Source organism: Leuresthes tenuis, unplaced genomic scaffold (assembly GCF_036924035.1).
Source record: "Leuresthes tenuis unplaced genomic scaffold, fLeuTen1.0.hap1 SCAF_16, whole genome shotgun sequence".
Taxonomy (NCBI): domain Eukaryota; kingdom Metazoa; phylum Chordata; class Actinopteri; order Atheriniformes; family Atherinopsidae; genus Leuresthes; species Leuresthes tenuis.
Genome location: NW_027325370.1, coordinates 7,525,505 through 7,551,887, shown reverse-complemented (window position 1 = coordinate 7,551,887; position 26,383 = coordinate 7,525,505). Strand labels below are relative to the sequence as shown.

General features: G+C 42.4%; 2 protein-coding genes across 2 annotated transcripts; both read left to right on the top strand.

Annotated features, from left to right (window-relative positions):
* Positions 1-492: 492 nt before the first annotated feature.
* Positions 493-9,878, top strand: acvrl1 (activin A receptor like type 1). Its single transcript, XM_072366822.1, has 10 exons — positions 493-669; positions 4,741-4,812; positions 5,803-6,045; positions 6,343-6,545; positions 6,627-6,726; positions 6,813-6,959; positions 7,052-7,327; positions 7,688-7,885; positions 8,703-8,833; positions 9,016-9,878. The coding sequence occupies exons 2-10, from the start codon at positions 4,743-4,745 to the stop codon at positions 9,160-9,162; spliced, it is 1,515 nt and encodes a 504-aa protein (XP_072222923.1). The 5' UTR covers positions 493-669; positions 4,741-4,742; the 3' UTR covers positions 9,163-9,878.
* Positions 9,879-13,285: 3,407 nt separating this feature from the next.
* On the top strand, positions 13,286-26,065 carry acvr1ba (activin A receptor type 1Ba). Its single transcript, XM_072367530.1, has 9 exons — positions 13,286-13,480; positions 20,842-21,078; positions 21,180-21,425; positions 21,609-21,839; positions 22,061-22,228; positions 22,312-22,468; positions 22,806-22,930; positions 23,032-23,162; positions 23,654-26,065. The coding sequence occupies exons 1-9, from the start codon at positions 13,417-13,419 to the stop codon at positions 23,777-23,779; spliced, it is 1,485 nt and encodes a 494-aa protein (XP_072223631.1). The 5' UTR covers positions 13,286-13,416; the 3' UTR covers positions 23,780-26,065.
* Positions 26,066-26,383: the final 318 nt, after the last annotated feature.

Genomic DNA, 26,383 nt, shown 5'->3' with positions numbered 1-26,383 from the left:
CCGCTAAGAGACCACATTCCAGCAAGGGCTGATTCAGTTCGGGACAATAAGGGGTGGGACAAAAGTGTACACAATTTAAAAATCTCTAATCTTGCCTTTCAATCAGGAACATAGACGACAACTAAAGTGCTCGTGCTTAATCTAAGAGGACACGCCGCGAGTCGTCTCTTGTGAAGTTGTCAAAGCGGAAGGAGCCTAGTTCCAAACCCGCGACGGTGTTCATGTTGTCGGTTTATCAGCTCAGATTTGGACTGAGATGAGATAGGCGACAGCACGCTGTTTGTCGTCCTGTCTGGACCCAGTAAGCAGCCACATCCTTTTCAGTTTCTCACACATTGGTGAGAACTTTTTGTTTGTGCGTCGTTGAGTGAGCGATTATAACTTTATACATAAATATATATATTAAAACAACGAGAGAAACTGCGGACTGGCTTTTCTAAGAAAGTCGTCTTCGAGGCAGGAGAGGATGTGAATTCTCTCTGGAGAAAACATCTGCCGCGAAGCCGTTCACGCCAAAGGACTCAGTTCACTGTTGTAATGAGACCTGCAGAGTTCTGAAGACACTTTTTTGCTTTCCTTTTCGGCCACGGAGGAACACTTCAGGCTGTCTCTGATATGGGAGACGTGCGGCGTTTGCATCTGACAAGTTAAACGGCGAGCAGACAACAGGTATGGCAAAGCTTTTTTTCTCGTGCATGTTTAACCTGGACTCCCTGAAGGTTTTACACTGTGGCACAGTAACACTACACCTAAAGTTACCTTTGACAGCACCACAACACCCCACGTGTTTCCAGATGTAATCAGATGGAAAGTAATCTACCTGAGCCATAGATGACGCATTAAACAGCTTATTCAACTATACTCTGCTGCCTTTAATTCACGTTTTCTTATCAGATATTTATGAATCTCAATCACAGTGGTGATTGTGCTCATACATAAAGTTTCTCTGTTTCGAGTAATAAGTCCTGGTTTACAGGGAAGCCATAATCGATTACATTTATTTAGTTGTATATTGATAAATCAGCATTGTTTTACTTACAGGCTCTCAGTTATTGGGCACTAATACAAGTATTAAGTATGCTTAGGTGCAGCAGAAGTATTCCTGTATCCATGTTTTTCCACCAACATGTGGGACACTAGATTTTAGAGGCAAATATCAAGGCATTAATGTGTTTTATATGTCAGCAGATATTATTTTGTCATGTTTTTTAATCATCTAGCAAATGGAGGCCTTATCAGTATTAGCTTCAAACAGCTTATACATTTAAATGTCATTCAGGGTTTAGTGTAGAAGTTACATGTATTTCTAGCTTATCGGTATGATTTCTATTTAGATGACACAGCTCAGAATAGTTTTAAGAATCGCTTGACCTTGAGAAGTACTTGTGTATCATTTAATATTTGCCTACACGATGATGCAATGATAACAACAGTGAAATGATGTCACATTAGACCCCTGGCAGGCAGTATTCAACTCTATGATAACTGGATCTATCATATTGGATGATCAACTTCCGTTTTTTAGGCTATTTTTACATGGTAACAGGATGTGAAAACTGTCTTAGCCACAGAGTTTGAGACAAGATTTGTATTTGAACATATGTTGGGATTTAAAGTTGATTACTGCTCATATGCATGTGCATTTGCAAATGTGCCAGAATAGCTCTTCTACATCTCATAAATGCAGATTTGTTCGGGTGGATACGTTTGCCCTATTTGAATGCAGGTCATAAAGCTCCAGCTTTTTTGAGGTGACTGCTGTTTCTGCACATCACTCAAAGTCATACCCAAACCTCATGCTTGTTGTTTTTCATGCATTTACTTAGATTTCTTTTTCTTTTTAAAGCAGAAAAGACCTTGTGTGCACAGGATGTATGAGGAAGAGTATATTTGTCACTTCCTCTCTCAGACAAGCTTTCATTGTAGGCATGATGCATGTGGGAACGCGCAGTCAGTGACTGAACCCGGCCAAACTAGCAGATGGTTGCAGTCACTAGATTACAGATTTTAGTTTTATTTGAAGTCATTAAAAAGGACTTAATAGCGTGTTGCCATTTAAGTACCACAACAGCTTTCACAGTAACACAGCTTAAGATTACTTTCCAAAAACAAAGTTGGGAGGGACTTTTTTTTACGTGCAATGAGGCCCAGTGGAGGGCTGAATGGAAACGGCCGTGCTGTGCCATGCCCCCACAATCCACCACTGCAACCGCACAGTCATTCAGATGGAATGAGATATCTGCCTCCCTGAGTCAAAACTGTGTAGATGAGAGGAAGAGATGACAATGGATCTTTCCCCCCTGGTCTCGTGGGTGTAGCTATGGACAGAATGGAGAAAAACAGAAGAGGGCTTAGAGAGGAAGACTGCTAAGTATTAAGTCAGACTGCCTGTGATGGGGGATGTGATTTCTGACCTCTAATATGCCAGGGCCCTTTGAACGATGATGATATGATACTTCCCAAAATGAACTCTTCTACTGAGAATAAATCCTTTCCAGGGGTGGAGCTGCGTTTATGCTGTTCTTTTTTTTTTTATTATTATTGCTAAAAGGTAAAATATAGTAATTGTTCTTCTAGCATGTTAGAGCATTCGTGCAAAGGGTTCTCAGATACTGAGCTGAAACCAAGACTGGAAGACAGTTTTTTTTGTCACATTACAGAGTGATAACCTGTAGCATTGGTGTCACGTCTGATTTGACATTTTTATGAATATGAAAAGCTCAACTCACAGCACGTTCTTTGCTTAAGGACAGATATGTTTGTATATTCTACATGACATTTTGCACCGCCTGATGAAATGACTAATGTAATGTGGGGGCTTCCTGTGATTCCTTCCTGTAATCAATATGTCTTGCTTGACGCATCAAAACTAAATGAGGATATCCGAAGTTGTGTGCTGACATTTGCATGTTTCACTGCCAGATGTTCAAGAGTTATTTGCTCTCAGATGAGGGGTGCATTAAGTTTTTGTTTCTGGATTCATAAAAAAACATCTGTAAAACACCTAAATTCTCTACTGATTTGATCCATACTGCCCTAAGTGTGTGAATCAAAAGCAACTGGACTTCTTTTCTTGGTTCTTGAAGAAATGTTGAGGCCTTCTTGGGTGTAATATCTTCAAAAATCAAGAAGTGGAGTCCAGTTGTTTTCTGTTAAGCACTTTGGATTACCAGGACTCAAATAACTGCACAAACTAGACTGTACCTAATCTTTCTATTACAAAACAATCTGAGAATTATGCAATCTACTAAAATAAATGCCAATGCAGCATTTTTTTTAAATATAAGAGAAGAAGCAAATACTAATCATGAGCTGCAAAGCACAGCTGGTTAGCACTTTATGAGCCTCTTTGTGTGATAATGTGGTCCTGGAGAGAAGTATTATGGTGGAAACGAGTGCAAACCTTCCAAGCCAAAATATCCCCAAACTGGTCTTTTTAGATTGATTTGCCTGTTTCTCTGCAGCCAAATATGGCGGTGAATTCTCTGCCCTCTGTACCACGTGGTTGTCATTGAATAATTGGATTGTTTCTGCATTTCATTTTATTTTCAGTCGGTCAAAGGATGTTGTCTGACTCCCGTCTTTCCTGTACTGTACTGCATTCAGTGGCGTGGCACAGGTCTATACATAGTGCTGCTTTTTTCAGTCAGTTTTTTTTGTTAAACAAATCCTATTTAGAAAATGTTTTAACAGGTCTGGCAGAAACTGCCACAAAGGCAGTTTTTATACTTTAACTAGTGTTTTTGTCTTCCAGGCTTGTAGCCGAGATCAAAATGAAGGTCATGTTTGAAACGGGGTCTGTTCTAACCCATGGATCTAACTCTAACTTTCCCACTTTACATTCTTGGCCCCGAGTCTTTGTCATTTATGATGTATTTGTAACTCTCCGTAGCTACAGCTGGTGTATAAACATATATTTTCCGTCATATGTGAAGTCTACATTGGTGTCATGGCTGATCCAATCCATTATCAGATGGTGATGGAGTTTAAATGAATAGGACTGAATGTGAATAAATGTTTTTTTTTTGGTAGTTTCTGTAAACATTGGGCGACAAAAAACAGAACATGAATGTTAAAGGTTATCAGCTGAAAGTGTTAAAAATACATTTAGTAGCTTTCAATTATTTATTTATTTTGAGAAAATGTCATTAAATTTTCTGAGCTCAGTTAAATGTCAAGTCGAGTATGCTTCAGCAGCTAGGGGCTAACTTGTCTATGAAGGCTCTTTCAGTTGCGTGACTCTCAGCACTCTGGCCCTAAACAATGAGCAGACCTGAGTCTCGCCGGCAGGCCGGGTGGGGCCACTCAATGGCAGGAAGCATAGCCATCAATATTTACTCTGCAAGCGGGGTAGTGGTGGAGTGGTCAGGACTGGAGCCCGGGCAGCACAGCGCCACATGCAGTGCAAGCACACATACACAAACATGGCCCTGTTCCCCTAAGCCCCCTTCTCCCACCCAACGCAATTAGAGTACAGGCAGACAGGCTGGACCCTCGACTGTTGTTTCTGACCTCATAGCTTCCTCAGAGCCCTGGCTTTAAACGCTGTTCAACTCCTCATAGACACCACTATTAAGTTACCATCTGCAAACTGAATTCAAGCTGAAGTAAAAATGTCAGGGAAATTGCTTTATTTTTCCAAATTGCTTCAGATTGTAATTAAAGTTTTGGTTTTCCTTTTGATTGTTCCTAATAAAAAGATGATATGATAGCTGTAATTACTTTGCTACTGTGTTGCAGAGATGGGAAGCACTGCTCTGTGCACAGTGGTGCTAGCTGGGGTTCTTCTATGGATTTCTACCATTCATGCTGGTGAGTTTATGGTAAAAATAGTACTGTTTATTTTTCCAAAGACCATTCCATTGTTTTGTTATTTAGTCATAGCCCCCATGTTGAAGTAGTTTTTATACTAAATGCTCAAATGGAAATTGTTTACTGGTGCTGTTGAATTCTTCTGAGGATACAGGTGCTTGTTTGGATTTTCCAACTTGCGCATAAACTGTTTGGTTCAATCTCACGGTTTTCAGCAACAAAAAGCAACAGTGTCCAGCCAACAAGCTCAGACAAGATCGGTGTTTACTACCTGTCTGGCGTGAGAAGGCGGAGTCATAGTAAATGAGTGGCAGGCGACTATTCCCAAATACCAGTAAAAGGGTTGGTGGAGCAGTGCGTAGGCTTTCTGCCTCTTAGTTAAAGATGGCCTGCAGCAGCTTTAACTATGTTGGGTTCTGTGACGTTCCGCGCACATATACACTGTGTTTAAGCTGCATGTTTGTGTCTCAGGAGTTCAGCCCAGCTTACTTGACCAATACTTCTAAAGTGCCCTCTTGGTATCAGATCATCTAAATTGTAATCCAAACAAGTAAAGATAGTCTTTAAAGAGATGTTTTAATGTAGAGGCTTTTGTCAGAAACTTAAACAACACATCTCTTTAGTTTACTCTCACAAACTAATTTCAAACCTAAATGACCTCTTTTAGTGGACCACACAGGCCGACTATATATGTTATGTCTTTTGGCTGCATGGAAACGGGGTTAACAATCTTTTCTTTCAGTTAAAAGTGGTGTTTTCCCCAAGGACGGAGACTCTAGCTTATCATTTCAGAAAATTAACATCTTCCTATGTTACAACTGTGGTTGCTTTATTCTTTTTTCTTTTTCACAGTCCCCATATCAAACATCTTCTCACCTCATTGTTGTTTGGGCAGACTGTGAGAAAAAGATCATTTTGGGACTGTGTGCAATTACTTGTATCCCTGCTCACCTGGCACCACAGTAATTTTGTTTTCTTCTTGTACCTCAGATAACCACAGTGCCAAAAATGATGAAAAGCTTCTGTGTACCTGTGAAAATGACAAAGGCATTTGTGAGAATGGAACTTGCGGAGGAGAGGTCTGCTTCTATAGCTGGGTGCAAGGCAGAGAGGAGAGGGGGTGTTTCACAGAAAACATCAGAGAGCAGTGCTCCGGCTCCTTCGAGGGCTTTTTCGTCCACTGCTGCAGAGGACACAAGTGCAACGCCTTCGCCACCCCACCCCCAAACATCAGTCAGTATTCAAAGTTGTTTACAAAATTCTAATATCACATCCAAATGCTGCACTGAGCGTTTTAGTTCGATTTGTTAATCTGCTCAGGGTCACGCCACAGTTGTAGCATTATTTTGGATATCAACTGGTTCCCCCTTGTGGTCACCTCAGAGAAATTGACGCTTTGAGGCTTTTGCTTTTATTAAGACAGCTTGCCAAAATTGAAACGTCTTCTCTTGTGCGCATGGATTTTTTATTTCCGAGGCTGTTCTAAATGTGAGTGTGTTTGTGTGTGCTGGAATGCTCATGTGTGTACAGATGGGGAGCCGACAACAACGCCTCCAGGACTCCCACGTTCAGAGCTGTGGATCGCTGTGTCTTTGCTGCTCTCACTCACGACTATAAGTGTGTGCTTGGTGCTATTCCTGCGCTTCCGACATGCAACCTGCAGACTGAGAGACCCTGAGGACCATGATGCTGCTATGGTCAAAGTTCCCAGTGGAGATGACCCCACATATGACGTAAGAGACATTCGATGTTTATCATAGGACAGAGAAGTATTACTAAAGAGTTTTTACATGTGGGTCTGTCTCTTTCTCCAGGATATTTTTGATGAGTTTTGCACATCGGGAAGTGGGACAGGGCTTCCATATCTGGTCCAAAGAACAATGGCCAGGCAGATCTCACTAGTTGAGTGTGTTGGTCAGTCTGCTTTCTTGTCAGTGTTTTCCTCTGTGGAGTTTTCAGCATTTCTGTCTAGTTGTGTAGCCTAATCACTTTGTTTCCAGGTAAAGGCAGGTATGGTGAGGTGTGGAGGGGAACATGGATGGGTGAGAGTGTAGCAGTCAAGATTTTCTCCTCTAGGGACGAGCAGTCCTGGTTCAGGGAGACAGAGATCTACAATACTGTGCAGCTGCGCCATGACAACATACTGGGTATGGCAGCTAAAGTTTAGAAGAAAGCACATTTGCGCAAGTGTGGGACAAAAGCCAAACCTTTACACAATGTATTTTATCCTGGCTTTTAGGTTTTATAGCCTCTGACATGACATCCAAAAATTCCAGCACGCAGTTGTGGCTCGTCACCCACTTTCATGAGCTGGGTTCGCTCTACGATTTCCTCCAATACAGCAGCCTGGAGCCAGAGAGCTGCTTGAAGATGTGCCTGTCAGTGGCCTGTGGCCTGGTCCACCTCCACACTGAGATTGTCAGCTCCCAGGAAAAGCCAGCAATCGCCCACCGAGACCTGAAGAGTCGAAATATCCTGGTGAAGCGGAATGGGCAGTGCTGCATCGCTGACCTAGGTAAGCGTTACACAGAAGTTAGAACAGTGAGACAAAATGTAGAAAACATACTTGCTGCTGTGTCTGTTTCCAAATTGCGTTTTGAAAATGTCCTTGGGGCAATAATAATTGGAATCAGTGGTTTTTCCTCAAGTATTTGGGGTGATGCTCTGGTAAAAATATCAAAATTTGAAATAGTAATGGCATAATGTATAGTTTCTTTAGCATTACAAACCTCAACCAAGCGATAGAAATGGCTCAGGCATGTTTACCTTCACAAATATTTCATAAGATACATTAAAGTCACTGAAAATGTGCCCTACCAAACTATAGAGCCGGACATTAACGGGTTAAAAAGCTGCATCTGTGGTGTCTTTTCAGGTCTGGCTGTAATCCACTCTCAGTCCCACGACTACCTGGACGTGGGCAACAACCCTCGTGTGGGGACCAAGCGCTACATGGCTCCTGAGGTGCTGGATGAGACTATTCGTGTGGATGTCTTTGAGTCTTATAAACAAACTGACATCTGGGCTCTTGGCCTGGTCTTCTGGGAAATAACACGCAGGACAATTGTCAATGGTAAGGTGACAGTAATCTAGTTGAATTCTTTTGCATTTGCACCCAGTTGTGGAAATAATTGGAAGTCTTTGTTTAAACCAAATCAAAAAGAGTTATAAGTATCTACCTTTGCCAATCTGTACCAATCCACAAATCATATTTAGAATGTGTTTCCTCTGATAGGTCTGTCTGGTTTTAGAAGAATATACTTAAAAAGCTGTTAGTCCCAGGTCTCTCATCAGTCCAGTGTTTTTCTATGCTGTGTCTGTCTCTACTATCCTCTCTCATGATTAGCACTGCAGTAATTATAAACAGTCTTATCTGGTGTCAGCACTCACTTTTATATAGTCCAGATGCCTGTGCACACAATTTCTACATGAAGGCACACAGTCATGCTCAAGAACACGCACACACATACATATAAACACACGTACAGATGGTTGCTTGTGTGTGTGGGGGGGGGGGGTTGTGTGTCCCTCAGCTGGACTTATTTGGTGTAGTCACCAGAGAATTGATATCTTCCCTGCTCTCTTGTTTAGTCAAACATACTTTACAAAACTCCCACTAGTTCTTCAAGTTCAAGTGTGCTATTTCAGGCCTTGTGTGAATAGAAATGTATGTTCTGGAAATATATGAGGAGATAAAACCACTAAAAGTGGCTATAAAAAAACAAGGTATGGAATGTGATACTTCTCAATCTTGTTACATACATTACAGACATTGTGTTTCCTGTCAAGATTATAATTTGTGAGTTGTTTTTTCCTTTTGACTAGAGAAAAAACTGTGACTTTGTGGGTTTTATTTCCTTCTTTTCTTTTTTTCCTTACATTTTTATTAGGAATTGCAGAAGAGTACCGTCCTCCCTTCTTTGACCTGGTGCCTTCAGACCCGAGCTTTGAGGAGATGAAGAAAGTGGTGTGTGTGGACCAGCAGAAACCCAGTCTGCACAACAGGCTCCACTCCCACCCAGTAGGTCATCCCCTCACAAACACACACTTAGATCCACACAGGAACGAGTGCAGTTACATTTTGTAAAAGTTACTGTCATCACTTCATCTCACATCATCCACATGTCTCTATTAACACATAAGAACACATCCCCGCTGTGATAACCAGCTGGTATTTTACTTTTTGTCTGTGTGTGTGTCCAGATCCTTTCGGCCATTGTTAAGATCATGAAGGAGTGTTGGTATCAGAACCCAACAGCCCGCCTCACAGCCTTGCGGGTGAAGAAGACTCTCTCCAAACTCGACCTTGACAGTGACTACAGTATTGAGAAACTCAAACGGGACATCTAGAGAACCAGAATGAAAAGGGGAAGCAACACGGAAAACCTGAGATTTTTCCACCACATTCCAACAAAACATTGTGCATTTATGAGGATATTTCTTTTGAATGGATTTTTTTCATTTGCCACCTTTCTGGTACCTCCAGACAGGGTTCGCAGCAGTGTTTCTCCACACATGGGTCATTTTTATTTAAATCCCCATCATCATGACAGAATGGAAACTGTATGACAGCACAATGACTCATACTATTATGAAGAGCAGTTTGCCTTTGTAGTATGGATTTTCCCACAATAACCAAAACCACTTAAAGTCACATAATCCATGACAGATGGTTAACTTTATTATAGAATACAGTAAACATGTAAGAAACAATATTATCACAACGAAGCTCTTCACCTGTTCATAATTAACTTTAGTTAAATGAACATTTATTCTCTGCTGTACAGTCAGACTGTGCATATTCTAACAGCATTGAAGCTGTATGGACTCAGTGCTTATTTACAGTATGGACTGTTGTAAATATTTTTCTAAAGGGATAGAATTATTTTCTATTATTCAACCATGGTGCACTTTTTCTGTGTTTTTTTAAATTTTTTTATCATACAGCTTTTTCGAATTATTTTTTTACATTTTTGTACGCTTATCACAATCACTATGGTCAGTCAAGCAGCTCACAAAAGACATGTATTATTGTACATCTTAAATAAAGGATTGTATTTTTCAAAGGTTTGTAACATAATGAAGGTTGTTTGTTTTTCTTCTGAAATATTTGCAATACTCTTATTGACCAGCAGATGTCATCAGATAATGGCCAAAACAGGCGTCCATGTTGATTGCAGAGGATCGCTTACTTTTGTAAATTTGGGGTGTAGTTGTTTTGCTATTTTACTATTGTTTGCACTAAATAATCTAATAACTACCAATAAACATGGAGGGTAAGGCATTAATTATTAAACACTAAGTCAGATACGTAAGGACAGAGGTGGAAGATATACTCAGACTAATAAGAACATATTATAATATACTCCACTACAAGTAAAAATTCCCTTTCAGGAAAAATGCTAAAGCAGAAGTATTTAAATGTTATTAGAAAAATGTGTTGATGAGTATGTATCATCATGCAATGAAATGGTCCCTGAATTTGCTGCATTCTAATATTGCTGTTTTTATAGGATAATGCACGTGTTACCTGTTACTGTAGCAGATGCTGAGGCTGAGCTGATATTGTTGGAAAGTGTCATTTACAGCTATATATTCTGCAAAATCATATGTGAGGTGCTGTCATGAGATAATCGCATCATTTTTTTAAAACATCAACTCAGCATAAGCTCAGAAAACTGGACACTTTTATCTTCGGGATAGTTAATCCAAGATGTTGATTCTGTACTTTATTTATCTAAAGAGAAAGAATATTCTCAACCCTTTAACATTCAAAATCACCAATGCATTGTGAAGAATTCCTTAATTAGATTTTAAACAACATGAGATTAATTTGTCTTTACTCATCTGCCAAAGCTCAACCACAAAGTTTTTCACCCCAGAAAGACAGCCTTTTGAACCGGTGCCAAATTCATCGCATTTGTTTCTAATTTTTTCTATTTGGGTTGGATGAACAACCCAAAGAGTTTTTTTCGCAAAGGCTGTGGTGGAAAAATAATGTGTTAAAATGTAAATGTTGCTCCAGAAAGTTTGAGGCACTGAGTACAAAACGTGAAACAAGAATCAAAATTCTGCAACAGCTCGAGAATGTGGCCAAGTATGTGGTGAAAATAATGGTATCAGCTCGGTCCCTTCTGTGTTATATCTGCATGCCAGCTCTCTCTGTATCAGTTGTGCTTGGTCTTCCTTTTTCCACGTGTGTGTGCGTGCATGAGCGTGTGTATGTTTTCTGTCTGATTGTTGAACAAACCCCAGTGAGATAATGCTCTCTCAAAGGCCCAGTTTGTCTGGCCAGTCAGATGAAGAGCAGGTTATTTTTAACACTGCAGGGGGGTTGTTAAGTATCACAGAGGCCAAGCTCCCTCTCTGTAGGTGCACAAGCCCATCTTGCTTCTCCGTCCACCCCAGCCCCCAGCTCCACCCCTGTGTGTCTACTTTTTCACAGTGGGATCATTCCCAAAGGTTCAGCAGAGAAGGAAGGGTTTGTTCAGCAGATGTCATGCTCTGAAGAGGTGTGTTGATAAACTGGACAGTGATGATAATAGACACAGATATAGAGCCACAGGGGAGACTATGCACACACAATTGGGCTTGGGGATAGATCAGTTGGAGCACTTGCAAGAGGACAGGTGATAAAAGCAGGCACCGATAAAGTCCCAAATGCACCTGGTTACAGCCTGACTCACCTCTCCCTGTGCTCCATTCAGAGGCAGAGTCGGATGAATGTGTTAGCAGGGTACAGACAGGGTGGGCCACCACAGAGAGAAAGCCAAGAATGATGCTGGACCAAAACACCTTTTGCGAGGTTGAACTGATGGGTAATTTTCACACTTTTGCTCTAAAAACTGCAACAAGATTGCAAATTTCCAATGAATGTAATACTGTAGTCAGCTTGTTATTTGATACAAAATGGAAAATAAGGAAAGGAATATCTTCATTCTGATTCTAACCAAAATGGCTCTAAGATTTTGATCAGCGTCGGTATACATTAAGACTAAGGCTCTAATATCAGTAAGAGATTTCATTTAACAGAAGATCAGCTCTTGGCTGTCGATGGATAGACGTATGTGTATGACTTGTCTAACGGTCGTCTGGACAACACAGAGAGGTCAGGAGTCATCTGCACCCTTGGGCCTATCATTTGAGCTCTTCTTTTATTTATTTCGGACCTTTATCTATCAAAAGAAAAAGGCTTTATTGTTCCATCATACTCACATTGTTTCCCATTCTGTTTGCTTTAGAGGTATGGGTGATACCTTTTTATTTTCTTTTGAATATAGGCTTTATAAGACTTCTTTGTCGGACTTCATCATCATGATCATTGTCGTCATAAATTTGAACAGATTTAATCCTCAGAAAACCCCTGCTCTTTATCTGGTAAAGAGACCACTTGATTTGACTGATAATTTCACAAGCTGAGCAACAGGACTGCCGTAAGGTGCTCACAGTTTGTTCCCTGAATGTACTTGTGTTTACCTCAAATAAGAAAATAAGTTCAATATAAATGATCGTTTCTGTATCAAAAACTAACCACGGTTCATTAAACCCAGCATCCACGTCTTGAAGTAAGATGTAACCAGGTCCTTGTCTCCTTTACAATTTTTAAACACCATCTTTAGGAGCTGACATTTTATGTAACAATACCTACTGTAACAATACCTGGAAAATAGCCATCATCAAATACATGAACTGAGCCCATAACAGGCCTTACCCCCTAGGTCTAAGGAGCCAGAGGGGGTCCTGGTAACCCAGTAGCTTAATACTTCTAAATCCCAGCAAGAGATGCAAAACAACCAAAATGAGACACAGAATGAAAGACCGTAAAGAGATGCAGAATGACCACACAGACATGAGTTGGGCGTGAAAAAAGGACTGATATGGGACCATAAATATTCACAATGTGAACGGAGTGGTTTCTTTAAATTGCTAACGAATATCTACAAAAAATATATACAGCTGTCAAAATGTGGCAATAAGGGTCCAAATTAAATGCTATCAAACAGTAAGGAATAAAAAAATGTGTACCATAACTGGTGGCCCTGCTCAGAGGCAATTCGTTTGATAATCTGTGAAGTCAAGTTATACATTAACATCAAATAAGGTTCAGGGTTCACCTTGTTGGCCCATAAAACCTTGGAAATTCCCTTAGAAGAAACAGTCATTCAAAATATGAAAATGACTTCCTTCTATTATTGTTATGATCATCATTATCATTATCATTGCTATCATCAGTGTATTTAAAACAACAAAAATAATTTTGGTGTAAAACGTGTAAATTTAAGCTTTGATGTAGTTGTTGTGATTATAAGCTTTAGATAATGTGACATTATGAAAAGTTAACTTTCACTTGTTAATGTGCCACTGGAAGGTTGTAATTCAGCCAGTGTTTTATTTACCCCACACAGCCGTGACCTCGGTGGCAGGATGGAGGGGGACGTGCAGCAGGCAGCCAGCCCTCCCCTTTAAACGCGTCACTGGCTGGCTGGCTTGTATCTGACGGTGTGGTGTGTGCGGTCGGACTGTGGTTGTGTTTCAGGTCTGATCGTATAGATAACGAAACACTTCGGACGCATTTCGTCGCGTAGAGATGGGAATTATGAAGATATGGCTCTAAAACAAATTGCCCTAATGCTGCTTGCCCTGCTCGGGTTAGTGGCTGTCGGTGATGGTAAGTTTGATCTGAGCACCTCTCCGGCTTTTGTCTCGATGTGTTTTCCTGGACTGGGCATCGCCTGTTGTCGCTAATCGTCATGGCGCTCTGTATCGGGGATTTGGCTAGCTCTGTCTGGCTAGCGTCGACCTCGAAACCACGGCTGCTGTGTGTTCTAACCAGAAGTCATGTTGTTTAGCGTGATTTATATCGGCTGTCTTAGTGGCATCAGTCGCTAATGAACAAGAAGCGAGTAGCTAGACCACAACAACAACATGGTGGAGCTATGCCGAGGCGCCAGCTAACGTTTGCTAGCCAACTGACTCAAGTTGAATAATGTTGATTAATATTACCATGTTTGTTTGGACAATAATAATAAAATGGGATAATTCATCATGTCGCTTAGAGTCCTAATAATGGTTTAAAATCTACCGGCGAGTCTCAAGTTAATCTCTCGGCGGCTGATATGCTAACATATTTACAAAACAACCCCTTGCTGGCCTGTCACCGCTTATCATTGTATTTCTTGGGACAAGTAATGATAGCTGGCTGGTTAAATGTGCGCAGTGTGGTCAATTACAGTGGCTGTGAGAGCTGGTTTCCACGTTGGAAGGTGCACAAAGGAGCCTCTGAACGAAGGACTAACCCACTTTGTGCATGAAATGTGTTATTGTGGGTAAACACTGGCAGCTCCGCCATTGGTGCCCATTTACAAGGAGTGAAAAGGCTGCTTAGTGGCCTCCAGCAGAAAGTGAATGCTGGCATAGGGTGACAACAGCCGTACATTCAGCCACCCCAGACAGAAGTCAGAGTTGAAGTCTGGGTTCATTGTAATGGAAATGTGGTGAGTGGGGTCTATTGAGGCGCCAGTTATTGGTCGTCTTCAGTCTGAATCCACCCCATCTGCTGGAGCAGCTGATACCAAACTTCCTCGAGTCTTTGTGTATTGCACATCTATCTTTGAAAACCCCCACTTTATACAAGGATTGAACAGATTCGACTCCATACTAGGCTTGGGGTTGTAAATTACTCATCTCCGCATTTGTTGGCACTAATGGTTGAAAAAAGAAGTAAAATGGTTGTTATACAGCTAAGCCACCTCTTGAATAATCACCAACCCCTGCTTCTCACACACACCCAGTTGAGATGAGGGGGCAGTACACCAAGGTTGATCTGGTCATATACGGTATGCTGGGAAATTTCTCACACCTGCGTGGTTTTGTTTGTTTGAGTGGTCTACTCCAACTTTAACAGCGATATGTGAATGCAGGAGTGGGGGGTGGGATCGAGGCAAAAACAGACACGGGCTGATGGCTTCGTCCAGCTGGCGGTGGTCTGTCACACTTGAGTCTGTCTTAACACATAGTTTCACGCTATATGATGAATTGCACCATGCAGAGGCTGGAACCAGACTAACCTGAATGTTGCCACGCCACAGCAGATTCCAGACCTGAGCAAGTGTGGGTTTCTTTCTTTCTTTCTTTTTTTTCTTTGAGTATTCACTTTACTCACAGGGACTGAGTGTCACGTGTTGTTGGCTTAATATGGACGAGGAGTCACTGGTGTTATGGACATTACATGGCTGCGTGACACAGTCAGCTTGTGTGAATTGAACACAGCAGCAATGCGATATGGGCAATGTCAACTACACTGCCTTGAGGTAGGGCGCGTCCCTCCCTTTTCTCACTCTCTAGCTCTCTAATATAAAGGCCTTGTGCTTTGTCAGACTTTAATCTGTACTTCATCTGTGGTCCCACTTCAGCTTTTATTTACCGTTTGCCTCCGGGGCGCTGAGGAGAGCTTTTAGGTTTGGTGTCTTTCATCCTGAGGTAAAAAGGTGTTTGGTTAGACGGGCTCTTGTTATCTCTTGAGCTCTGCGCTCGCACATGGCCTCTTCACAAATAGTGTTGTCATTCCCAAATGTGTCTCTGTGTAAATCAGACACGGGGTAACTGGAAACTGGTGAAAATCCAACGTGGCTCGGGCTGTGTGGAGCAACAAAAATTCATGCGGGTGCCGTTTTATGTCAAATTTAATGTGAAAGAGTTCAGGTGGTGAAAGCCTGAGCTAGTCAGATTGGAACATGTGTGTACCTGCCCTTCTAATCATATCCAGGGGAATGTACAAAGAGCAAAACTTCTTGGGTTCAAAGGTGTGCGTCTGTAAAGAGCAGAGTTTGGACCAGGAAGAGGAGAGAAATGTATCCTCCCTCCAAGCTTATGATAGAAGCTGGGAGTTGTTTTTTCTTTTCATTTCTAACATGTTTCCCCTTTCTAATGGATGCCTCAACCATGTGGCTAAATTGTGATCGAATTACTTAGCAGCACATCCTCTGTGTGTAAAGTCCATGTTGCTTCCTGGCCCAGACCTCTTCTCCTTAGCATCTGTGTTTACCAACAGTTTCTGTAATGTGGCAGTGAGCCAGTCGGGGTCAGGTCGGGTCATGGGTGGTCCCTTGATAATGACCGGTATTGTTAATGACCTCCGTTAGCCTGGAGGCACACAGCCCTAATTGCTACAGCAGACAACGTAGCCTCTGACTGACCCAGCTTTGCCATTACTGATGTTAGACCACAGGGGATTACTGCTGACACACAGCCTCCCAGTTTCACTGTGCCTTGAATTTATCCTAAAACATGCTTTTGCATTACAAACATCATGGGTAAAAATTCACATCTGTTCTGTGCCATTTCTGAAATGAACATGGACGTAATGAGTGTCACAGCACATCCCGGCAGACCTGATAGTTGGCCTGCACCACATTAGATGTCCCATTGTTGAGGTGTTTTTTTTTTTTGTCTGCTCTTTGAATTTAGATCAGACGTGCCTTTGTGTTGTAGATTTCTGCTGGAAAGTGTGCAGTCTGCTTGTCAAGTTGCTCTCCAGCACGCTGACAGTGATGTGCTGTGACTGGTTTGATCCATCTGTTGGAGGGAGGGCTTTTGCTTTTGGGGAATATGTTGAGTTTGTTCAACTGGTTCTTAAAAAACAATTTAAGCCTGAACAACTTGCCCTATAGTAGCACTGGTTTGATTTTATCCTGAGTGTGTCTCATTTAACAGTCGTCCTCGCAAGAGATCATGCAGAACTGTTCCTTTTTTTTTCTTTTTTTTTTAGTGAAGATGCATTTATTTGGATAGTATTTGCTTGTTGATGCCATTAAATGCGGTGGCACACCCATGTGAGTGGACATAGTTACATAGTTAATTATCATTTAACTTTGTTGGGTTTGATTTTGTAAAGTTTGATTGCAAAAGCGCATACAACCACACATTTTTTTTTTTTTTCACATAATGTTGGCATGCGATGGGTTAATTTTTACCTGTAACAGAACAGTGTTAACATTTCTATGTTTTAAACACAAGTCAAATAGCAGATGCACTGATTTGTAGTATACTTTAGCATTATGAAAGCAACTTTGATCAGTTTGAGCACCTGCAGCAGGGGCCCGAAATGAGCTCATGCTCTCACTTGTTTGCCTTTGATCCCATCCAGGACATCAGACAGACAGACAGGATGGGCCGTAGCCTACGGGGGGTGGTTGATAGAGATAGTATAGGCAGTCTCGGCCCAAGAGACTTCACTTTAGAATCAGATCAGTAATCTGACCCTGAGATGCAGACAAAGGTAATGACTTTCCTCCTTCCCCTAGCATTGATTAGGACACAGTGGTGGTGTGTGCTCGTGCATGTTTGCCTGTGTGTGTGTGCACTCACACTGTCTGGTGGCGTCTGCTTGTCTTGATCAGCTCTCAGTCTGCTATCTGTATGGATCTAATTTCAGCCAGTGCATTTTGGTAATGGTGCTCTGCTCCCGTACACGAGACTCTCTCCGACTGCGTTGCTCAGCCCCCAGAAACCCACTGCGTTTGTGTAACCTGCTGCCTTGCACCATTGATGTATTTTCAGCAGACTTTATTCTGTGCCCAAACTCAAAAGTTCATCTCTGTTTTGACGGGGCTGTTCTGCATGAGTAGGTGTGGACAACAAGAGAGCATTGTCATAAAGGTTAATGGGTAAAGCTGTTTGGAGTGGGACTATGCTGTGGTTTTCCCTAGGTCCAAGTTAAGGCAAAGCTGTTTGTGGCAACAATGTTTTATTAATCCCTTCCTCGCTGTGTCTGCCATTTCCTGTCTCAACATGAACGGAATGATAGGAACTTCACATACTAGCAGCTCGAAGGAATGGCTCTTGTGCTCCCTTGTTTTCCTCCACTGTTCCTTTTTCCTGCTCCCTCCTGTAAGTCAAAGTCTAGACTGGGTTTTAATGACAGTCGCAGCTGGTCGCTTGTATAGTCCTCAATACTGCCTGTTACCCCCTTTCTGCCCCCCTCCCATCTCCTCTTTATTGTCATGCACAAATGGGGACCAGCCCCCATCCTGTCTGGTTCAGAGCAGCCCCCCAAACATTGGGGTTGTTCATGGTAACCCCAGTCTGTCCCCTGTGTTCCACCCATCCCCCACCCTGCTCCATGCAGAAGTGCAATCCCCCACTCTGCTCTTTGTTCCTGTAGGCCCAGTCCAATCCCTCCTCATGTCGCCTTAATCTCCACACAAAGGACCAGTGTAAAGACCACCAGTTATGTGGATACAAGAGCAGAGTTCACTCAAACCACACACCCTGCATCAACTCAGATCTGTGTATTTAGGCTTGATATTGTTCCGTCAAGTGTAGCTTTATTCTACTTTTGTTCTGAATCCTGTGAGATATGCAGAGCCTTGTGCAAACAACCTGGCATTTGGTTTAATGCAAGTGGTCCACGGGTTCTTGTTTGATTTAGTTATGCACCATAGCCCCGTAATACATGACTTTCATTATTTAGATCTTACTTATGAGTTTTCACTTTTACATTGTGCCATACTTTGCAAGCTGTTGTTGTGCACTCTAATCATAATTGTCAGAGAGTAGAGACATTTCCATTGAGAAATTCTCTTATCTCCAATTTTCTCAAACAGTTAGGAGCGATGTTGCAAATCAGACTTTTTTGTGGCGTTTGCTAGATGTTGAGTCACTGAGGAGTTTTGTCAGTGTCAGTTGGTTAGTCAGAAACAAAACATTTCCTTCTGTAATTTTAAGTTTAAATGGCTGCAGTCACTACCATTTTAAGAATTGGATTTTTCTCGGCACTGGCCACTCATAGCATTTTTTTTTCTTTTTTTGCTTGTTGGTGCGGAAGCAGACAGCACATGGTCTGATGAGAAGGTAGGTCGTAATGGAAAGAACGATTTACCACAAACCAAACTCCTGGTAGGCCGCAAACCATTGATGACAGACTCGGGGAAGCAAATGTGCATGTTTTTGACCATGTTTGGTTTCCTTCCTGAGCTTCTGTTTTATGTCTGTGGACCATCTGTCCCGCCTCACGCTGTCTTTGTGATGGATGCGCAGGCTCATTTATGTCAGATCATGCTGGTCTTCTTCTCAGGGCTCTGCAGATAATTTATTACCATACATCGGTACAATGTGTTGTTGGCGGAGCTCTACCACAATTAAGCTCGTTGTAGTTGTTGTTCTGAGTGTTTTGGGGGAAAGAGTGCCTTCTAAAAATGTTCCTTTTTGAATGTCGCGCTTGCCTTTAGGATGGATTGACCAAAACAGCTCACGCCTGGATTCACTTTTTTTTCATCGATCTGTTCAACAGAGAACCAGTAAACAGACCTACAAAGCAGAGCCTGATGGAAGAAGGGTAGCAAAGGCTGTGAATTTGATGGAAATGGATCCAATTAAATATTAAATGGCTTTAAACCCACCTCTGTAATGTCAGCTTTATTTTGCTTAACTATGTGCCCCATTAATGTTGCAGATTAGCGTGATGTGGCACAGCCAGGACTTGTTTTTCTGTCTTTATCGGGCTCAGCCTGCTGTACCTCTGTGTAATCTGCAGGAAATTCCATCTGCATGCGAACTTCAGTGAATTTGGACACACTTGGCGTTGAGTTCCTGCCTCTTTCCCACTCACCTCCTGAGGAACAAGGCGCATACTCGCCTGCTCACACCAGCACTAAACAGTTGAGAAATATTACTGAAACCCCCCTTAAATGTTCAACATTTCCAGTCATTTCCATCAGTGAACAAGCAGAGACACATCAGCATATGTGCTACATCCAAAAAATGCTCCCACGCAGAAATCAACTTCAAGAGGTTGATCGAGTGGAAACCACTTGAGGGTTTGTGGTTTTAGCCACTTGCGTGTTACATGCTGATTGTGCAATCGGTTAATTAGTCATTTAAAGTCACTTTTGATAGTGGCTCTGTGGAAAAAAGGCATACATTCTGCTGACACCTTTTGATAGACACCCAAGTCGGTTCAAAGTGAAACTCGGTGAGCTCATCCGGTCGTAGTAGTCCTCAGTAAAAAGCTTATATTAGTGGAATGTTGCGTCTCCTAAAATCCTCTTTTCTCCGGGGCCACACATTGTGGGTGCTCCAACCAATGCTGATGCTAAGAATAAGAATCTTTGTGTCTCCTGTGTTTTTGATGTGGTGGTCTTTGCTAATTCCACGATCTGTGAGATTATTTCCGAGTGATCACCTTTGTTTCCACCAAGGATTAGTTCTTGGCCTCACTCGTGGCCCTGTTTTAAGACATATCGTCATTTGTGTGTTTAAAAGGGGAAAAATGCTTTCACAGTCCCATAACCCAACTAACCAGGTCCTTCTGTGCACTGTGGTGGCAAACCTTTGAAGAAACTCTTTGTCCTGACCTTACTCTAAATGAGAAGCATGTGTGCTGTGACTCAAAATCACATTTCACTCCAAATCTAATCAGTTTGCCGTTTCTTACCCTCTGAGTTTCCCAACCAGCACTGTTTCTGTTTTAGATGAGGTGGATTTGTGCAGACTTTCTGGCACTGACCTCATTTAAGCGTGTAGATGGACCACCGCAGTTTTATTAGACGCAGCGGCAGAAGTTCCATTGTGTCACCTTTAATGGGTCCCTGTGCTGGAGTGGGCTGAATTTAATAACACTCCTGTCTTATTAGCTTGAACAGTGGCACCTCTCTGTGTCACTGTGAGAAAGACAGAAGAGAGGAAAGGGGAAGAATGCTGCATTGGGGATTGGCTGGTGCTCTTTCCCCTTGTTGGGTTTCACTTTGTGTGTCCCACTGGGCAGGTCTGTCTCCACCCTGCGTGTTTGGGTTCATCCGCAGTGAGGGATCTGATTTCAAGGCCACCAGGGCCGTCGCGTTGCTCCTGTTGAACTCGGTAGTCTGTGTCTACATATCATGAAATGTCTACTATTGAATGCAACACGCTTAACATTTGAAAGTGTAAGCTCACCCTCTGCTGGACAAACTGGGGAGTTCATATAGATTTCCTATTTGACCTCATGTCTTTATCAGATTAATAACTGACTTAACTCTCTGTCTTTCCCTCCAGCTTTGCGTTGCAACTGTACAAACTGTGAGAAGTCGGGCTATGAGTGTGAGACAGATGGCGCCTGCTTGACCTCAACTTACTACAATCAGGGGAAGGAGCAGCATTTGCGCTTCTGCATCAATCAGGACAACCTGGTCCCCCCTGGAAAGCCTGTCTACTGTATGAGTGCTGAAGGCTACTTCAATAGTCACTGCTGCTATGTAGATTACTGCAACAGTATTGACCTGAAAGTACCCGGTGAGGCACCATCATCAAAGCTCCTTCAGTTCAGTATTGACCATGTTTATGATTTCGAATTATTCATCTTTGCTTCCGTTTCTTTTTGTGTGCCGTTCCAGTCCCAACAAATGACCCAGGAAACAGCTGGGGGCTGGTGGAGCTGGTGGCGGTCATTGCAGGGCCTGTGTTTCTGCTCTGTGTGTTTCTGATGATCGGCGTGTTCGTGTTCCAGTATCACCAGAGAGCCTATAGCCACAGACAGAGGCTGGAGGTTGAAGACCCCTCCTGTGACCATCTCTATTTGGCAAAGGACAAAACCTTGCAAGACCTCATTTATGACATGTCCACCTCAGGATCGGGCTCCGGTCAGTACACGCTGCCTTCCTTTTTATGACAGAATGATGTAATGATGAATTTTTAATTTTTTTCCCTTTAATTTCATACGTCCATCTCATTAACAGGAGCTGTTGCCTTGCATATGTCTTAAATAAACATCCAAAATGTGTTTGATATACATATTGATTTAGTCTCTCTGGCACCCTCTACAGGATTGCCCCTGTTTGTGCAGCGGACGGTGGCCAGGACCATCGTGCTGCAGGAGATCATAGGAAAGGGTCGTTTTGGTGAGGTATGGCGAGGGAAGTGGAGAGGAGGAGATGTGGCGGTGAAGATCTTCTCATCCAGAGAGGAGCGCTCCTGGTTCAGAGAGGCTGAAATCTACCAGACAATCATGCTTCGGCACGAAAACATTCTGGGATTCATTGCAGCAGACAATAAAGGTGAGGAAGACTGTGGATACTCTAACCTTTCACATTTCTGTGATCCCACGCATGGAATAAATCGCCTAAATTACAAGTTCAGTAGTAAGTTCTGTCATAGCCAAATGAAAAGGAACTATTATTATCTTGTCCGTGTTCAGAAACATGGTTTCACACTGCTAAAGGTTTAAGTGTGAATGGTCCATTAATATGGTTAAATGTTTCCTCTTTATTTCCTCAAGACAACGGCACATGGACGCAGCTGTGGCTGGTGTCAGACTATCACGAGCATGGCTCTCTTTTTGACTACCTGAACCGCTACTCTGTCACCATCGAGGGCATGATCAAACTCGCACTTTCAGCTGCAAGTGGCCTGGCACACCTACACATGGAGATCCTCGGCACTCAGGGTGAGATGAGAATAAATGATCGAACACAGCAGCAACTTGCTCTTGGTGCGGGATGAAATTACATCTTATCTTTCCTCCTACAGGTAAGCCAGGCATTGCTCACCGTGACCTCAAGTCTAAAAATATCCTTGTTAAGAAGAATGGCACCTGCGCTATAGCTGACCTTGGGCTGGCAGTCCGACATGAGTCTATCACAGACACAATTGATATAGCACCAAACCAGCGCGTGGGCACAAAGAGGTAAATGTTTCTGTACACTGTTGATTTGGCAGGGCTTCAAATGCTAACCTGGCTTGTCTCTTGCATTACAAACATTATCCCAAGGAAAGGAGTGAACACTGTCCTCAACATTGCATTGAGCATGACTACTGCAGTCCCAGATCCACAAATGTCCTGCTATAACTTACTGACATTTGCTTGATATTTCTCAATTAGCAGCTACTTTGTAACAGCTGTGGGTTTTGTCCCCACATATTAAAAAGAAGTTGTCTTAATTAAGTTTAATTCACCAAAGTTCCCTAAAAAGGAGGGTCACTCGTTCTCATGGTAGTGATTTATCTCCTTTGACTCCATCAAGGTATATGGCTCCAGAAGTTCTAGATGAAACTATCAACATGAAACACTTTGATTCCTTCAAGTGTGCTGATATCTACGCGCTGGGCCTGGTGTACTGGGAGATCGCCCGTCGCTGCAACGCAGGAGGTAAGAGAACAAACCGCAGCTGGAGGGTGTGCATGAATCCATTTTATGTCTCATGAAATCAGAGACTGATGAGGTCTGTTCATCTCTTCCGTGTACGACAGGCATCCATGAGGAGTACCAGCTGCCCTACTATGACCTTGTGCCCTCTGACCCTTCCATAGAGGAGATGAGGAAGGTGGTGTGTGACCAGAAACTGAGGCCCAATGTGCCCAACTGGTGGCAGAGCTACGAGGTATTTCACACTATGTCTGTCAAGAGCCGCACTGATGGTTCTCTAAAAATATGTTTAAAGGTTATATAGGGAGGCAATTGGGCTTGATTACTTTGGCAGAACAAGATGTCCTGTCCCGAGTACCAGTATGGACAGTTTATTTCTAAATCTGTGTTGTGGGGGCGTATGAAAAGAATTCTGTGTATGTGACCCTTGATGGGTCAAATTCCCTGGAAGAGTTTCAATACATTATTTTATTTCTTACGGTTCCTTAATCAGACTGCGGTCAGCGAAAATAATGGTGTTTTCCCCAGACCTAATTTGTCTTAACGTTTGTGCAAAGATTCGCCTAAAAGCCTTGTGTTACACTCTGATAGACCTGTTTCACGTGATCTTAAAATTTAGTGAATGTTCTAGCAAGCAAATTTAGTGAGTTTAGTGGAAAATTGAAATGTCTTTTCTGACCAAAACCCCAGTTTTGTTAATCTAACCCACGTGTCTTTTGCTGGCAGTCGCTGCGCGTGATGGGGAAGATCATGCGGGAGTGCTGGTACGCCAACGGCGCGGCCAGACTGACGGCTCTGCGCATCAAGAAGACTCTGTCCCAGCTCAGTGTGGAGGAGGACGTCAAGATGTGAGCAGGCAGGCGACGATAGGAGGCGCTGGAGACGCACAACCCGACCACACTCTGATAGGAAGCAAACACTAAAGACAGACTGCAAATGAGAAATCCTGCCAGTTTTAAAGCCACACTCCAAGTTGTGACAAGGCCTACCTCACCTTTTTAGCCAAAACTACTGAAAACCACCCCTCCCCCTCCTGACTCGTCTCTCCCGCCTCCCTTTGTTTCCCTGTGTTTCTTCCCCGTTCCCCTCGACCCCCTTCTCCACGGGCCACAACACACTACAGCACCACTGTTAATATCATCACCCTCAACATTCTGTCATGTCCCAGCGCAGGAAATACTACTATTGTATAGTGACAAGATTTTTCTTCTTCTTTTTTCTTTCGTCCCGCGACAGACTAAACTCGCCCAGAAGGGTCGAGCGTGTTGTGGGTTTTCAGTTTGAGAAAAACACTATATTCTGTTGGCCATGCAACATCTCACCGTCGCTGTATGTGTGTAAGGGGGAAAGAGGCTGAAGCACTGTTTCTGTTTTTGTGTGTGTGTGTGTGTGTGTGTGTGTGTAAAAGGTGTCTGGACTACTAGCATGTTTCTAAGATCTCAAGATGTCTTCTGGTATAGGCCGTAGTTCATTAGACAAAAATCTGCTATTTGGTCATGAAGCATGAACAGCCAGATTGTGCTTTTTCATCCCCCACTTGAATATCCTCCAAACAGAAATGAGTTGCACTCAACGGTAGCTTCCTCATGTGTGAGACCCGCAGGTATCGTATAACAGATGTGGTCCAGTCCTGGTGTTAGTTTTAAAATGTGGCAGGGATAATGTTTGGGATGGTTTTTGATTTTATTTATTTGTTCATAGTTTATATTTCATATTGATGATGAACACTGTGAGATGAGATGCGATAAAACCAGATTCTTGATGAGAAAATTCTTGTTGTAGTTCAGTCCGAGTCCTCACCACCCTTCAGATGTAAGATTAAAGGGTTATTGCATTCATTGAGTAAAATACTGAGTTAAATTATGAATGTAGCCGTAACCCTGCTGGTGACAGGCGACGACATTGTGCATACTGAGCAAATAAGAGTCGTGTGAAATGGCAATGAAAATTGCTTTTTTCTTCTTTTTTTTCTTAATATATTTTTGTGTCTTTTTGTTTAAAGACGACATGATGGGTTTTCTTATTTGACATTAGACACTACTGATGATGGGTACATATGACTTGTATATAAAACATGCATCCCCCCTCCTTACATCCCACAAGCTCCAGTGTGACATTTGAATGGTGATTTTTTTGATTGGATGGTACTTTCAGAGGTCGGGTAAATCTGTCTGCGTGGTTTCCAACTGTGCTAACAGATGTACAGTTATCTGCTGGAATTTGTTTTTCATTTCCTTCTCTCATGGAAATTTGGTACTACTGATCCCAGATCTTTATCTGCAATCTGTTTATTTACATATACACACACACACACACACACAAATATACATGTAATTGCTTGTAGAGCTCTTTTTAGAGCTCGCTAACGCAGGTCTGTTTCTACAAATGTCCTCTGGGATGACATCTCATTCTCACTGACACTGGAATACATAGTCCATCGTGTACAATGTTAGTTTTAATACTGCCACTGGCTATTTATCCAGAAATCCAGACAACTGCTGACCGTTCACACACAGGGAACATACAGTTCGATGTAAAGTGTAATTGACGAGTTTTACCTTCAAAGACTGACATGCTGCAAAGTGAAACTGCATGTTTTCCTTCTACTCTCTGCAGCTTTGAGTCGTTCTGCAGACAAGACTATGAAAGTATTACACTGATATTTCTCACCATTGGGCTCTGCACTGTTATGTCCACAAGGGCGTTCGTTAATGTTAGTTAAACCATCACCTGATCCAGAATTCCCGTGTCATGTTTTGTATCCTTTTTGCATGCTGTCTCAAACACTGGGTCCTCTGCACTGAGGTAGATGAACTTAAGACGTGTATTTTTCCACCTCCTGCAGGTTGATTCTTTTGTTTGTTTTTTTTGTTCAGGTCATTGGCTGTGTACCCCTGAAATGTTGCTGCTACTGTTAACATGGGTAGAAGTTCAGCGAGCAGAGTGTAGCGGATATGGGTGATGGGAGGGGAGGCGGGAGACTGCTGTTGAACCAAAATTGATTGTTGCCATGGTTATTTGACCATCATGTTCATGGGTAATACTTCAAGACTTCAAAGATAATATTGTGCAGATCTTTTTTCTGATTTAGTTGAAAAGTGTATATAGATGATATACAATAAATTCCTCTTTTGCTTACCTGTGGCTTCAACTTGCGCTCATTGAAGATGCTCTGCATCAGCATCTGCTGCAGTAGTGGATTAAGACGTTTCCTCACATCTGCCTGGAAACCATCATTCCACCTGTTTGTGCTGGCAGACAAGATTCACTGCAATGTTGATTGTATTAGATCAAATATCACAATGTATATTTAAGCTAAACAGCCTGTGCCCCACATCTTAAAGGCAGATGCATGTCAGGAGAATGTAAAAATAGTGTTGATTCAGCGTCTTGTGGAACTCCTCTTTAAACTGAATGCACCATCCACGAAATGAATCGGAACACTTGAAATAATTT